The sequence below is a fragment of the Cebus imitator genome, unplaced genomic scaffold (genome assembly GCF_001604975.1).
Source record: "Cebus imitator isolate Cc_AM_T3 unplaced genomic scaffold, Cebus_imitator-1.0 Scaffold28, whole genome shotgun sequence".
NCBI lineage: Eukaryota > Metazoa > Chordata > Mammalia > Primates > Cebidae > Cebus > Cebus imitator.
This window is the reverse complement of record NW_016107343.1, coordinates 5,059,501-5,072,425: the sequence shown is the minus strand read 5'-3', so window position 1 is coordinate 5,072,425 and position 12,925 is coordinate 5,059,501. Positions and strand designations below refer to the sequence as shown.

The window sequence follows — 12,925 nt, the reverse complement described above, 5'->3', positions numbered from 1 at the left end:
AAAAAAAAAAAAAAAAAAATCCACCAACCTTATCAAGGACTCCCAGAAATTTTTTTAACAGGGAGAGAAGAGAAGCATAACAAATGACCTGAGACTTGAAAACTCACTCTAGTGCTGTCTACCAAAGCAATAAGTTGGTATTGCTTGACAGACTTCCACATGGTCAGCGACTCTCTAGAATTTAGGAAAAATTCTAAAACATCAACCACCCCTCTACAGACATTCACACTGAACCCCACCTGGCTGTGAGTGCACACCTCTAGAGAGTCCAAACTACCTGCATCCAGGCTGCCCACCTGGCTCAGAGCTGTCCCCTGGACAAACGCAAATTTGAGGCACCTGTCCTGAGCCCTAAGAACTACACTGACAGCCCAGGGCTATGGTGTCCCTTCTGAAACCATAGAAGGAACTCTTTAACAGAAGGCTCTAAGAACCCAATCACGCACCTACATCTCATTCCTTTACCCAACCCTCCACCCCAGCACCCTCGCTTCATTCCTTCTCCCACCTTTCGTCAAGCCAGAGTCTGCCCAGATACCTAACTTCCATTTCAAATAATTCTGGGTCCATGAAAAGCTCCGTAGCCACCTTTTGCTGTTCAAACACATGATATTAGAAAACCCAGCCTAGCTGGAAATTACGTACCCTATTTTCTCCAACCGGAGGAATGGACTTCTTACCATGTTTCTCAAAACCATAAGTAATATGTCAGGGAGGGGAAGGAAGAGAGAAGCATCTGTGGAGCTTGGACAAGACGAAGCACAAGGCTCTGGAGGGAAACAAAAACTACAAACTAAAGAGCAAAACAACCGGACCACTGAAGAGAGCTGAAACGATGTTCCCAGTGCTCCCCACTGGCTGAACCAAGTTCCTGTGTCCCTCCCTCTCTTCAGCATGCCCCACCTGCCCCAGGCCTGGGTAAAAGGGTGACCACAGCATCCTGGGAGAGCCTGGGCCTCACTTTGGTATGGCTCCAGGTCTTAGTTGCTCCACCCGAATCATGTGGGCAATAACTCCAACCTCCTAGGTTCAAATTTACTGAAGGGACAAATAAAATAATAATTAATATGAATACTTTGAACTCAAATACAAAAGCTACTTATAACCAAGAAAATCAGGCCAGGCATGGTGGCTCACGCCTGCAATCCCAGCACTTTGGGAGGCCAAAGAGGCGGGTGGATCACTTGAGGTCAGGAGTTCCAGATCAGCCTGGCCAACATGGTGAAACCCCATCTCTACTAAAAATATAAAAATTAGCCAGGCAGGGTAACGGACACCTGTAATCCCAACTACTCAGGAGGCTGAGGCAGGAGAATCACTTGAGCCTGAAAGGCAGAGGTTGCAGGGAGCCGAGATTGCACCACTGCACTCTAGCCTGGGTGGCAGAACAAGACTCCGTCTCAAAAAAAAAAAAAACAATAAATCACATTGCAATTAAACTTCAGTTATCCACCACTCACTGAGGACACTGGCAACAAAGGCAATCTAGATGAGGAGATAACGCCCAAGGCTTTTCTTTTGAATCTTGAAGGCACTGGTATTTTGACAACTCAGTTTGGCTCATCTGACATCTAGGAATTCGCACCACTTTAAGATAAATAAAGAACCCACACTAGGGAGACCTGACTCTGAATAAAAAGAAAGGACACTTCACTCAGCTCACTGGCCTCTGCCAACTGCTTTCGGTCCACACTCTCCAGAGCAGCAGATGCCATCACTGCTACTACTACTGCAAAAAACCATTCTCAGAAGAGCACTCTCTCTCATCAATCCTATTAGATGGGGGAAAAAGGAAATGTGTAGAGATGGCAACAACTTCCAGAAGCTGAAAGGAAAATCTACCAGAAGACAGGCAAAGTTTAGATAATATACTATCAAGAATTTACTATATTCTGACTGTTGTCTTCAACCTCCCAGCTGCAGACAACTAGAGGCTCCCAACATCCCTCCAGATTTCAGCCCTGGCCTCTCTGGGAGGAGGCATCCACTGACTCACCAGGGAACTTTTAGGGGTCTCTTTGTCCTTCTTGTCTTTCTTTTCCTTTTTCTTTTTCTTCTCTTTCTTCTTAATGGCCCCAGAAGTTGACAGCTTTGCCCGCTCTTGGATCACCAAGTTCCGATAGTGTTCGTCACATGGATGGTCCCACATAGACTGCCCATTGGCGAAGTTGAAATAGTAAATGTCACCTGTGATGTCCTGGCTAGGGATGGGGGATGGGTAGAGTTCAAAAGTTAGTCGCTGCTCAGGTACAAAAGAAGAAAAAGAAAAAGGGAGATGAGGTGAAAGAGGAGGAAGAGAAGTGGGTGGAAAAAGGAGAGAGAAGATAGAATGAGAGGGGTTAAGAGCAGAGGGAAAGAAAGGATTAACACAAAATCAAAGGGTACCATTTGGCTAAGAAGGAGTTAGCTTAGATACAGGAAGAAAGGATTGGCGTACCTAAGGACTTCTCTAAATGGTAATTTATAATCACTGGAGTTCTTGAGAATGCATGCTGGACTAGTGTAGGAACGAACTTGGTTTTATTTAGATGGAGAACTATAAACACTATGGTACACTGAACATAAGTGCTAGGATAAATTTTAATTTTTTTTTTTTTTTTTAAGAGATGGAGTCTGTCTCTGCCTCCTGGGTTCAAGTGATTCTCCTGCCTCAGCCTCCCAAGTAGCTCAGATTACAGGTGCATGCCACCACGCCCAGCTAATTTTTTGTATTTTTAGTAGAGACAGCATTTCACCTTGTTAGCTAGGATGGTCTCAATCTCCTGACCTCGTGATCTGCCCACCTTGGCCTCTCAAAGCAGTGGGATTACAGGCATGAGCCACCATGCCTGGCCATCTTAATATTTTAATAAACAGTCTGAGGAAGAACAATGGATTGTGAGAGCTCTGGTTTTACAGAAGACTCTAAACTCATAAGAAGTAATAATCCAAGCTAGTGTGGACCAATGGTAAAATAAAATAATGTAGGAGGTATATTTCAAGAAGTGTTTCAACATGGGTAAGTCCAAAATAAACCATTCATCTCATCCACCATCAACAACAATGTATTAGGACAGCTAACTGGAAAAAAGAAGTCCACTCACAACAGTAATGCAAAGTATTTTATACTCACGCATAAACCTAAAATGTGCAAAATCTTTATAGAGTTTTACTGAAAAGTCAGGGAAAAAAAAGAGAGAAAACCACTGGAGAGGCATTCAGTATTCCAGAATACAAACGCTCAAGTTGGTAAAGATGCCAATAATCCTAAAATTAATATATAAATCCAATACAATCCCCATAAAGCTCCTTATGAAATTTAACAAAATAAATCTCAATTCAAACAAAAAAGAAAATGAAAAATAGAAAAGAAAATGAGCAGAAATAAAAAAAAAAATCGGGTAAAAATGGACAGAGATAGAAGATATTCAAATGACCAATAAGCACATGAAAAAATGTCCAACATCACTAAACATTAGGAAAGTGCAAATCAAAACTATAATGAGTCAGGCACAGTGGCTCATGCTGGTAATACCAGCACTTTGGAAGGCCAAAGCAAGAGGATCACAAGTTCAGGAGTTCAAGACCAGTCTGATCAATATGGTGAAACCCCGTCTCTACTAAACTTAGCCAGGCATGGTGGTGCATGCCTGTAATCCCAGCTACTTGGGAGGCTGAGGCAGGACAATCACTTGAACCTGGAAGGCGGAGGTTGCAGTAAGCAGAGATCATGCCATTGCACTCCAGCCTGGGCAACAGAGCAAGAGCAAGACTCCATCTAAAAAAAAAAAAACTAGGCCGGGCACGGTGGCTCACGCTTGTAATCCCAGCACTTTGGGAGGCCGAGGCGGGTGGATCACAAGGTCAAGAGATCGAGACCATCCTGGTCAACATGGTGAAACCCCGTCTCTACTAAAAATACAAAACATTAGCTGGGCATGGTGGTGCGTGCCTGTAATCCCCGCTACTCAGGAGGCTGAGGCAGGAGAATTGCTTGAACCCAGGAGGCAGAGGTTGCGGTGAGCCGAGATCGCGCCATTGCACTCCAGCCTGGGTAACAAGAGCGAAACTCCGTCTCAAAAAAAAAAAAAAAAAAAAAACTATAATGAAATGCCACTTCACACCATAAGCATGGCAATTATCAAAAACCCCAAAAATAAAAGCCTGGGTAACATAGTGAGACCTTGTCTCTACAAAAAAAAAATTTTTTTTTTAATTAGCCAGGCACAGTGACACACATCTGTAGTCCCAGCTACCCAGAAGACTTGAGGTGGGAGAATCACTTGAGCCCAGAAGTTCAAGGCTCCAATGGGCTATGATCACACCACTGAACTCCAGTCTGAGTGACAGAGCCAGACCCTGTCTCAAAAAATAAAAATTAAAAAAAAGGCCGGGTGCAGTGGCTCACACCTATAATCCCAGTACTCTGGGAGGTCAAGGTAGGTGGATCACCTGAGGTCAGGAGTTCGAGACCAGCCTAATCAACATGGTGAAATCCCGTCTCTACTAAAAAACACAAAAATTAGCTGGGCATGGTGTCGTGTACCGTTACTTGGGAGGCTGAGGCAGGAGAATCGCTTGAACCCAGGAAGTGAAAGTTGCAGTAAGCGGAGATTGTGCCATTGCACTACAAACTGGGTGACAGAGAACACTTGTATACTGCTGGTAGGAATGTAAAATGGTGCTTCGGTAAATAGCATGGGGGTTCCTCAAAAAAATTCAATCCAATTTAATATGAAATAGAATTTAACTTAAATATAAAATAGATTTCACAATAAATTAAACAATTTTAAAATAGCTGGGTAGGCCAGGCATAGTGGCTTACGCCTGTAATCCCAGCACTTTGGGAGGCCGAGGCAGGCGGATCACTTGAGGTCAGTAGTTCAAGACCAGCCTGGCCAACATGGTGAAACTCCACCTCTACAAAAATACGAAAAAATTAGCCAGATGTATTGGCACACCTGTAATCCCAGCTACTCGGGAGGCTAAAACAGGATAACCGCTTGAACCCAGGAGGTGGAGGTTGCGGTGAGCTAAGATCATGCCATTGCAATCCAGCCTGGACTATAGACCAAGACTTCATCTCAAAAAAAAAAAAAAGAAAAGAATAGCTGGGCACCGTTGTGCACACCTGTAGTCCCAGCCACTTAGGAGGCTGAGGCAGGAGGATCCCTTGAACCCAGCTGTTTGAGGCTGCAGTGAGCTATGATTACACCACTGCACTCCAGCCTGGGTGATACAGCAATACCCCATCTCTTAAAAAAAATTAATTTAATTTAAAATAGAATTACCATGTAGCCCAGCAATTCCATTTCTGGGCATATACCCAAAAGAATTGAAAGCAGGGATTCAAACAGATATTTGTACCCCAGTGATCACAGCAGCATTATTCACAAAAGATGAAAAGAAGACCAAATGTCCATTGACAGATAAATTGATAAACAGGGCCGGGCACAGTGGCTCACGCCTGTAATCCCAACCCTTTGGGAGGCCAAAGCAGGTAGATCACTTGAGATCAGGTGTTCAAGACCAACATAGTGAAACCGTCTCTACTAAAAATACAAAAATTACCCCAGGCATGGTGGTGCGTGCCTGTAATCCCAGCTACTTGGGAGGTGGAGGCAGCAGAATCACTTGAACCCAGGAAGCAGAGGTTGCAGTGAGCCAAGATTGCACCACTGCACTCAAGCCTAGGTGACAGAGCGAGACCGTCTCAAAAAAAAAAAAAAAATTGAGAAATAGATAAATAGAATGTTGTATATACATGCAATGGAATATTATTTTATTCAGCCTTAAGAATGAATTCTTTTGCATGCTACAACACAGATGCACCTTGAGGATATTATGCTAAGTAAAGGAACTCAGACACAAAAAGACAAATATTGAATAATTCCACTTATATGAAGTATTTAGAATAGGCAAATTCATAAAGCCAGAAAGCTAGATGGTGATTGTCAGAGATTAAGGAGAGGAAAAATAGGGAATTAACATTTAATGGCTATAGAGTTTCAGTTTGGGGACGAAAAAATTCTGGAGATGGATAATAGTGAGAGCTATGCAACACTGTGAATGTACTTAATGCTGCAGAACTGTTCTCTCAAAAATGGTTAAAATGGCAAATTTCATGTTAGTATATTTTACCACAATTAAGAAAAAATCATATACAAATCTATTGACTTCAGTATGACAAAAGAAAGCATAAACCAAATTAAAAGACATGTGACTGGGAGAAAACAGTGGAAATAATAGTGCTAAGATACCACTATTATTACACAGAACACCCAGAATAATCAGAGTTCTGCACCTTAACAAAAATAAAAAGATAAGCAATCTACTAGACAAAAAGGCAAGGGACATAAACAGGCAAATCACAAAAGATCAACAGATGGCCAATTCAACTCTACAAACAACTTAGGAAATGCAATTTTAAATGATTCATTGTTATTTCTTGCCCCTGGATTGACTTTTTTTTTTTTATTGACAGTTTTTTAATTGATAATATTTTTAGGCTGGGTGCTGTGGCTGCCTATAACCCCAATGCTCTGGGAGGCCAAGGCAAGCAAATTGCTTGAGCCTAGGAGTTCAAGACCACCCTGGGCAGCATGGCATAACTCCATCTCTACAAAAAAAATACAAAAATTAGCCAGGCGTGGTGACACACATCTGTAGTCCTAGCTACTCAAGAAGCTGAAGTGGGAGGATCGCTTGAGCCTGGGAGGTAGAGAGTGCAGTGAATCATGATAGTATCAATGTACTCCAGTCTGGGCAAGAGGGCAAGATTCTGTCTCCAAAAAAAAAAAGAGGAGGAAAGAAAAGAAAAAAGAAAAGAAACAGATGCCCTCTGTCATTTATTTTCTTAGAAGTACGATAGAGAATGCCTAGCCAATATAATAATACAAGAAAATAATTTTTAAAACTTAAATATTGAAAATGGAAAAAAAACACTGTCTTTGGCTGGGCATAGTGGCTCACGCCTGTAATCCCAGCACTTTGAAGGCCAAGGCAGGTGGATCACTTTAGGTCAGGAGTTCTAGACCAGCCTGACCAACATGGTGAAACCCTGTCTCTACTAAAAAATACAAAAATTAGCCGGGCATAGTGGCAGGCACCTGTAATCCCAGCTATTCAGAAGGCTGAGGCAGGAGAATCGCTTGAGCCTAGGAGGCAGATGTTTCAGTGAGCCGAGATCACACCACTGCATTCCAGCCTGGGCAACAGAAGTTGGAGGATTTGCCTTAAATAATTTCAAGATTTGTTATAAAACTACAGTAATCAAGACAGAATGGTATTGGTGTGAAGATAGGCAAACAGATGAATGGAATAGAGGAGAGAGTCCAGAAACAGCCTTCACTTCACAGCCAATTAGAAAAACATCGAAATGTCCTTCAATATAAGAGCAGTCAAATAATTCAAGATTTTTGAAAACTGTGGTACCTCTCTACATGGGAAAGTATGCAGCTGACGCAAGAATTTGTGTCACACAAATAGACATAAAAGAACGATGTGTATGATAAAACGCTTATGTTTAAAAACCAAACCATTGTGGGGAGGGGGTACATGCATGTGTATTAAGAGTCTAGAGAGAATTTACCAATTAATAGTAATTACCCTTAGGAAAAGAAGAAGGGTAAAAGATGATATGTATATATACATTTTAATGATTCATTTTGTTTGTTTGTTTGTTTTTGAGACAGGTTCTCGCTGTCTCAAAACAGGCTGAAGTGCGGTGATGCAATCTCGGCTCACTGCACCCTTGACCATCCAGGCTAAAGCGATCCTCTTCAGTTTCCCAAGTAACTGGGACTAAAGGTGCATGTCACCACCGCCAACTAACTTTTGAATTTTCTGAAGAGACAGGGTTTTGCCATATTACCCAAGGGTGGACTCAAACTCCTAAGCTCAATCAATCCTCCTAACTCAGCCTCCCAAAGTGCTGGGATTACAGGTGTGGGCCACCATGCCTCGCCAACTTATTTTAAAAACTGAAAAATAACTCACTCTCCTTACAGGACAAAAGAGTGGTACCCACCACTAACAGGTATATAAAAGCAGCTGGCATAAAAGCTGGCATGCAGCTGGCCCATAACCAATGACAGTTTCCTTCCATCCATTAACGTAAGTACTGGAAACAGAATCCACTCTTATAAACTTAGCCTACAAACATGACCAGAAGCCTTCAGCACCTGGAACACGTTGTAAAGTGCTGATGAATTTACTTCAATAAAGGTGTCATAAAACTGGAGAAAGTTAAAGGAAAGGTGGCTAAAAAGATCAAGAAAACAGGCCAGGCACAGTGGCTCATGCCTGTAATCTCACCACTTTCGGAGGCTAAGGCAGTTAGATCACCTGAGGTCAGGAGTTTGAGACCTGCCTGACCAACAGGGTGAAATCCCATCTCTACTAAAAATACAAAATTAGCCAGGCATGGCAGCACACCCCTGTAATTCCAGCTACTCGGGAGGCTGAGGCAGGAGAATCGCTTGAACCCAGGAGGTGGAGGGTACAGTGAGCTGAGATCATGCCACTGCACTCCAGCCTGGGAAACAAGAGCAAAACTCCAACTCAAAAAAAAAAATCAAGACAACAAGTAGCCTGCCACGTGAGGAAAAGCTAGAAGGACTGTGATTCTTCAGCTGAGAAGAACTAGGTGACAACTATAATCACTTTGAGCTATGGCAACACAGTGAGTGGTATGAGCAAGAACAGGATGATTACGCCTTGTCTACAAAATTGCACAAAACCAGCAGAAGAGGGGACCCCTAGGATACCTGAGGACAAGTTTGGGATAAGCAGAGGGAAATCCCAATCTAAGGTAGCAAGTAAATTTATGGCACTCGCTTTGGGGAGACAGGCTGGAGAGAGCTCTATGCAGGTGATTAGGAAAACGAAATGCAAGACAGGAGGACAGAGTAGACACGGAGAACACAGAGCAGTGTCAACATGAGCAGGGATCACTGCAGTCCTCAGAGGGAGGGAGACAGCAGCAGTGACCATGGCTCCTTCTAGCTCCCCAACCTTGGCCACTCTGTCTTTCCTCTCCATAAACCTCTGTTTCCCTGAGACCCACTTAGTGAATCACTGCTCCTTCCATCCCAAAGAGCTCTAGCCAAAACTGAAAATATGAATGAATCCATGAATGTGAACCTATTCATGAATATGTTACATGAATTCAGATATGGCAGAGCCAGGTGTTCCCAAGGGACACAGAAACCCTTTGCTGGTATGTATGGCCTCACTACAAACCTCTTTAACACCGGCATCCACTTTATTTTTATTTTATGTAGTAGTTTTATTTATTTATTTTGGGGTTTTTTTGAGGCGGAGTCTCACTCTGTCACCAGGCTGGAGTACAGTGGCGCAGTCGTGGCTCACTGCAACCTCCACTCCCAGGTTGAGGCAATTCTGCCTGTCTCCTGAGTAGTTAAGACTACAGGCTCCCATCATCACACCCCACTAATTTTTTATAATTTTAGTAGAGACAGGGTTTCATCATGTTGGCCAGGCTGGTCTCGAACTCCTGACCTCAAGCAATCCACCTGCCTTGGCCTCCCAAAGTGCTGGGGGTTATAAGCATGAGAGCCATCGCACACGGCAAGACCAGCATCCATCTTAGACATGCTAAAGAGGTACAATTGTCACTTACAATATCAGTCTGCAAGGAGTAACAACAGTCCCTCAGCACATCCTAAACAGACGCTGGTGTTAGAGGACCAGACCCAGGGCAGTAGCTCCTGTGGCCTTGGATATATAAGCACCGAACCCCATCCTAGGCACCATCCAATCAGCCTACACTCAGGCCTGAAACAGCAGGCGGCCTAGCAGAGGAATGGCACAGTGCCATCCCTGACTGTGCAGGATAGGCTTGGAAAAGCGGGCCAGTTCAAACTGATCCCCAATGTTAGCTTCCCTCTGCCTCTGCTAGGCCAAGTCAGTGGGCTGCACCCCCTGCTGATTTACCATGGTTTCCACTCCACAGGCAGTGGGGCCACAATGCCCTCCCGTGCCAGCCACATCAGTTCTGGTTCCTTGATGGGATCAATACCAATCTCCCGGGCAAATTCAAGAATTTCTGCAAGGAGAGGCAGAGGTGGAAAAGTAAAAGAGATTAATAGAAGAAAAAAAAAATCACAAACTTTTTTCTACTTTGCCTTTTCTTTCCATCAATGAGAAAATCTTATTTTTCTAAATTATCAACAATAAACATATATAATTGTTTCCTTACAATTTATAAATGGTACACTTGAATCCAAGCATGCTATCTCCACACTGCAATGATATAACCTGAAGCCAAGCATTAAAAAGGCAAAAAACAAAATAATATAAAACCAAGACTTCATTGCAGCAGAGGCCTCAGAGGGAAGAACCCCAAAAGCCATAGCCAGAACCATCCAGGATGAGTACTGCCTTACCAGAAGGTAGTAAGCTCTCCCAAGATTTGCAAAAGCACTCATCACTCAATCAACAAGCATGTACTGAAAAACTGCAAGTGACTAAGCTCCTTGAGGACATTACAAACACACAAATAAGAGTACAATCCAGGTGACATGTGCTGTAAGGAAGAAGACATGTCCTGTATGCTGTAAGAGCAGAGAGAAGGCAGTGATTGATTCTGCCTAGGGGAAGGGAACTGTCTGAGCTGAGAAAGTGAATGATACTCAAGCAGGCTGAACGCTGACTCACTGAACCCTCTCTTCCATGAAGTGAGTTGCCTCTTTTTCAATTTTGCTATATATATGGACTGTAATACTTTCGTTCTGGCTGGGTACGGTGGCATGCCTGTAACCCCAGCACTTTGGGAGGCCAAGGTAGGAGGATTGCTTGAGTCCAGGAGATCAAGATCAGCCTGAGCAACATGATGAGGCCCTGTCTGCATAAAAAATACAAAAATTAGCTGGGCATGTTGGTGGGCGCATGTAGTGCAGCTACCCAGGAAGCTGAGGCGGAAGGATCACCTGAGCCTGGGGAGGTCAAGGCTGCACTCCAGCCTGGGGGACAAAACAAGACTTCATCTCAAACAAAAAATAACTTTTGCTGTACTCTGGAAATCAAGCATTTAGAAAAGCTCTTTTGCCACAGAACTGAAGAAACAGGGGAGATATATGTACTGACTTAAGAGCTATCTCAAGCCAGGTGTGGTGGTTCATGCCTGTAATCCCAGCATCTTGGGAGGCCGAGGCGGGCAGAGATTACTTGAGCTCTGGATTTTAAGATCAGCTTGGGCAACATGGAGAAACCCTGTCTTTATAAAAAATAAAAAAATTAGCCAGACATGGTGGCATATGCCTACAGTCCCAGCTACTAGGGAGGCTGAGGCAGGAGAATCACTTGAGCCCAGGAAGCGGTCATTGCTATGAGCTGAGATCCCGCCACTGCACTCCAGCCTGGACGACAAGAATCAAAGCCTGTCCAAAAAAAAAAAAAAGTTATCCCATGCACAGGAAAAAAAAGATAACCATTGGAACATGTCACTAGAACCCCCAGAAATGATTAAATAAATACTCAAATGACACCAATGCTTAAGCTGGTAATAGCCTAGGCCAGAAGGGCATCACCAATGAGCCACTGCAGCATAGAATTTGAAGGCTGACATACCTGGGAACTAGGAAAGAAAAAATAGTTTTTCAAAGGACTGGTTGGAACTTGACTGGTCAGAGACTAATTTATTCATTTTTCACAAATATTTTTGAGTGCCTCCTATGTACCAGTCACTATAAGTCATAAGAAAAAAACTAGTCACTGCCATTATGGAGCCTACATTCTAGTAGAAGAGACAGCCAGCAATGAAGTAAACAGATAAATATACAAAAAATTAAAGCTTCTGATAAATACAATGAGGGAAGTAAATGAGGTATGAGCTAGAGAACATCACGGTAGAAGTATACTCCTTTAGAAAGGATGGTCAAGGAATGCCTCTCAGCAATGTTGACAGTTAACTGAAACCTGCACAAGCTAAAGGAGCCAGCCATGCAGAGCACCGAAGAAAGTGCATTCAGGCAGAAGAGCAGGTGCAAAAGATCTGTGACAACCAGCAGCTCTAGGGACTCTCAGAAAGTAAGTGGAGCCAGGCATGGGGTCGCACACCAGTAATCCCAGCACCTTGGGAGACTGAGGTGGATGGACTGCTTGAGCCCAGGAGTTCAAGACCACTCTGGGCAACATGGCAAGGCCCCATCTCTACAAACAAAATACAAAAATTAGCCGGGCCTGATGGCATGCATCTGTGGTCCCAGCTACTTGGGAGGCTGAGGTGGGAGAATCGCTTGAGCCCAGAAAGTCAAGGCTTCAGTGAGCCAAGTTCATGCCACTGCACTCCAGACTCCAGTCTGAGTGACAGAGTGAAAACTGGTCTCAAAAAAAAGAAAAAAAAAAAAAAACAGGCCAGTGTGACTGGTAGAGAGAGCCAGGTCACAGAGCCCTGCAATCCTATCAAGGGTGTTGAGGATATTGGGAGTGGGGGGACTAAAAGCACAGCACTGACGTGATCCGCTTTATTAGCAATAAGGATAATTAGGAAGCTACTGAGATAGCCCAGGAAAGGAAAATGGCGGCTTGATGTTAGGATGCCCACACCCGGACTGAGCAGAAGACAGTTTTTACAAACATCCTCAGAAAAACCTTTACTCCATTTACAACAGCAACCAAATGTACACAAATTTAAGAAATAGGTCAGTCATGGCTGGGCAAGTGGCCTACGCCTGTAATCCCAGCACTTTGGGAGGCTAGGGCAGGTAGATCACCTGAGGTCAGGAGTTGAAGACCAGCCTGGCCAATATGGTGAAACCCTGTTGCTGCTAAAAATACAAAAATTAGCTGGACATGGTTGCATGCAACTGTAGTCCCAGCTACTCAGGAGTCTGAGACAGAAGTATCACTTGAACCCGGAGGCTGCAGTGAGCCGAGATCACACCACTGCATTCCAGCCTGGACAATAGAATGAAACTATTAA

General features: G+C 43.7%; 1 protein-coding gene across 23 annotated transcripts in view; it reads right to left on the bottom strand.

Moving 5' to 3' along the window:
- Positions 1 to 12,925, bottom strand: part of CEP164 (centrosomal protein 164) — a 91,317-nt gene that overhangs the window by 57,930 nt on the left and 20,462 nt on the right. For 22 of the 23 annotated variants that reach the window (XM_037736663.1, XM_037736670.1, XM_037736661.1 and 19 more), the window contains 2 exons: positions 9,937 to 10,048; positions 1,997 to 2,201 (listed from right to left, as the gene is read on the bottom strand). In XM_037736663.1, coding sequence (XP_037592591.1) covers positions 1,997 to 2,201; positions 9,937 to 10,048 — 317 coding nt within the window. Of the gene's footprint in view, positions 1 to 1,996; positions 2,202 to 9,936; positions 10,049 to 12,925 lie in introns of those variants that run through there. The other variant, XM_037736680.1, reaches the window with a different exon arrangement.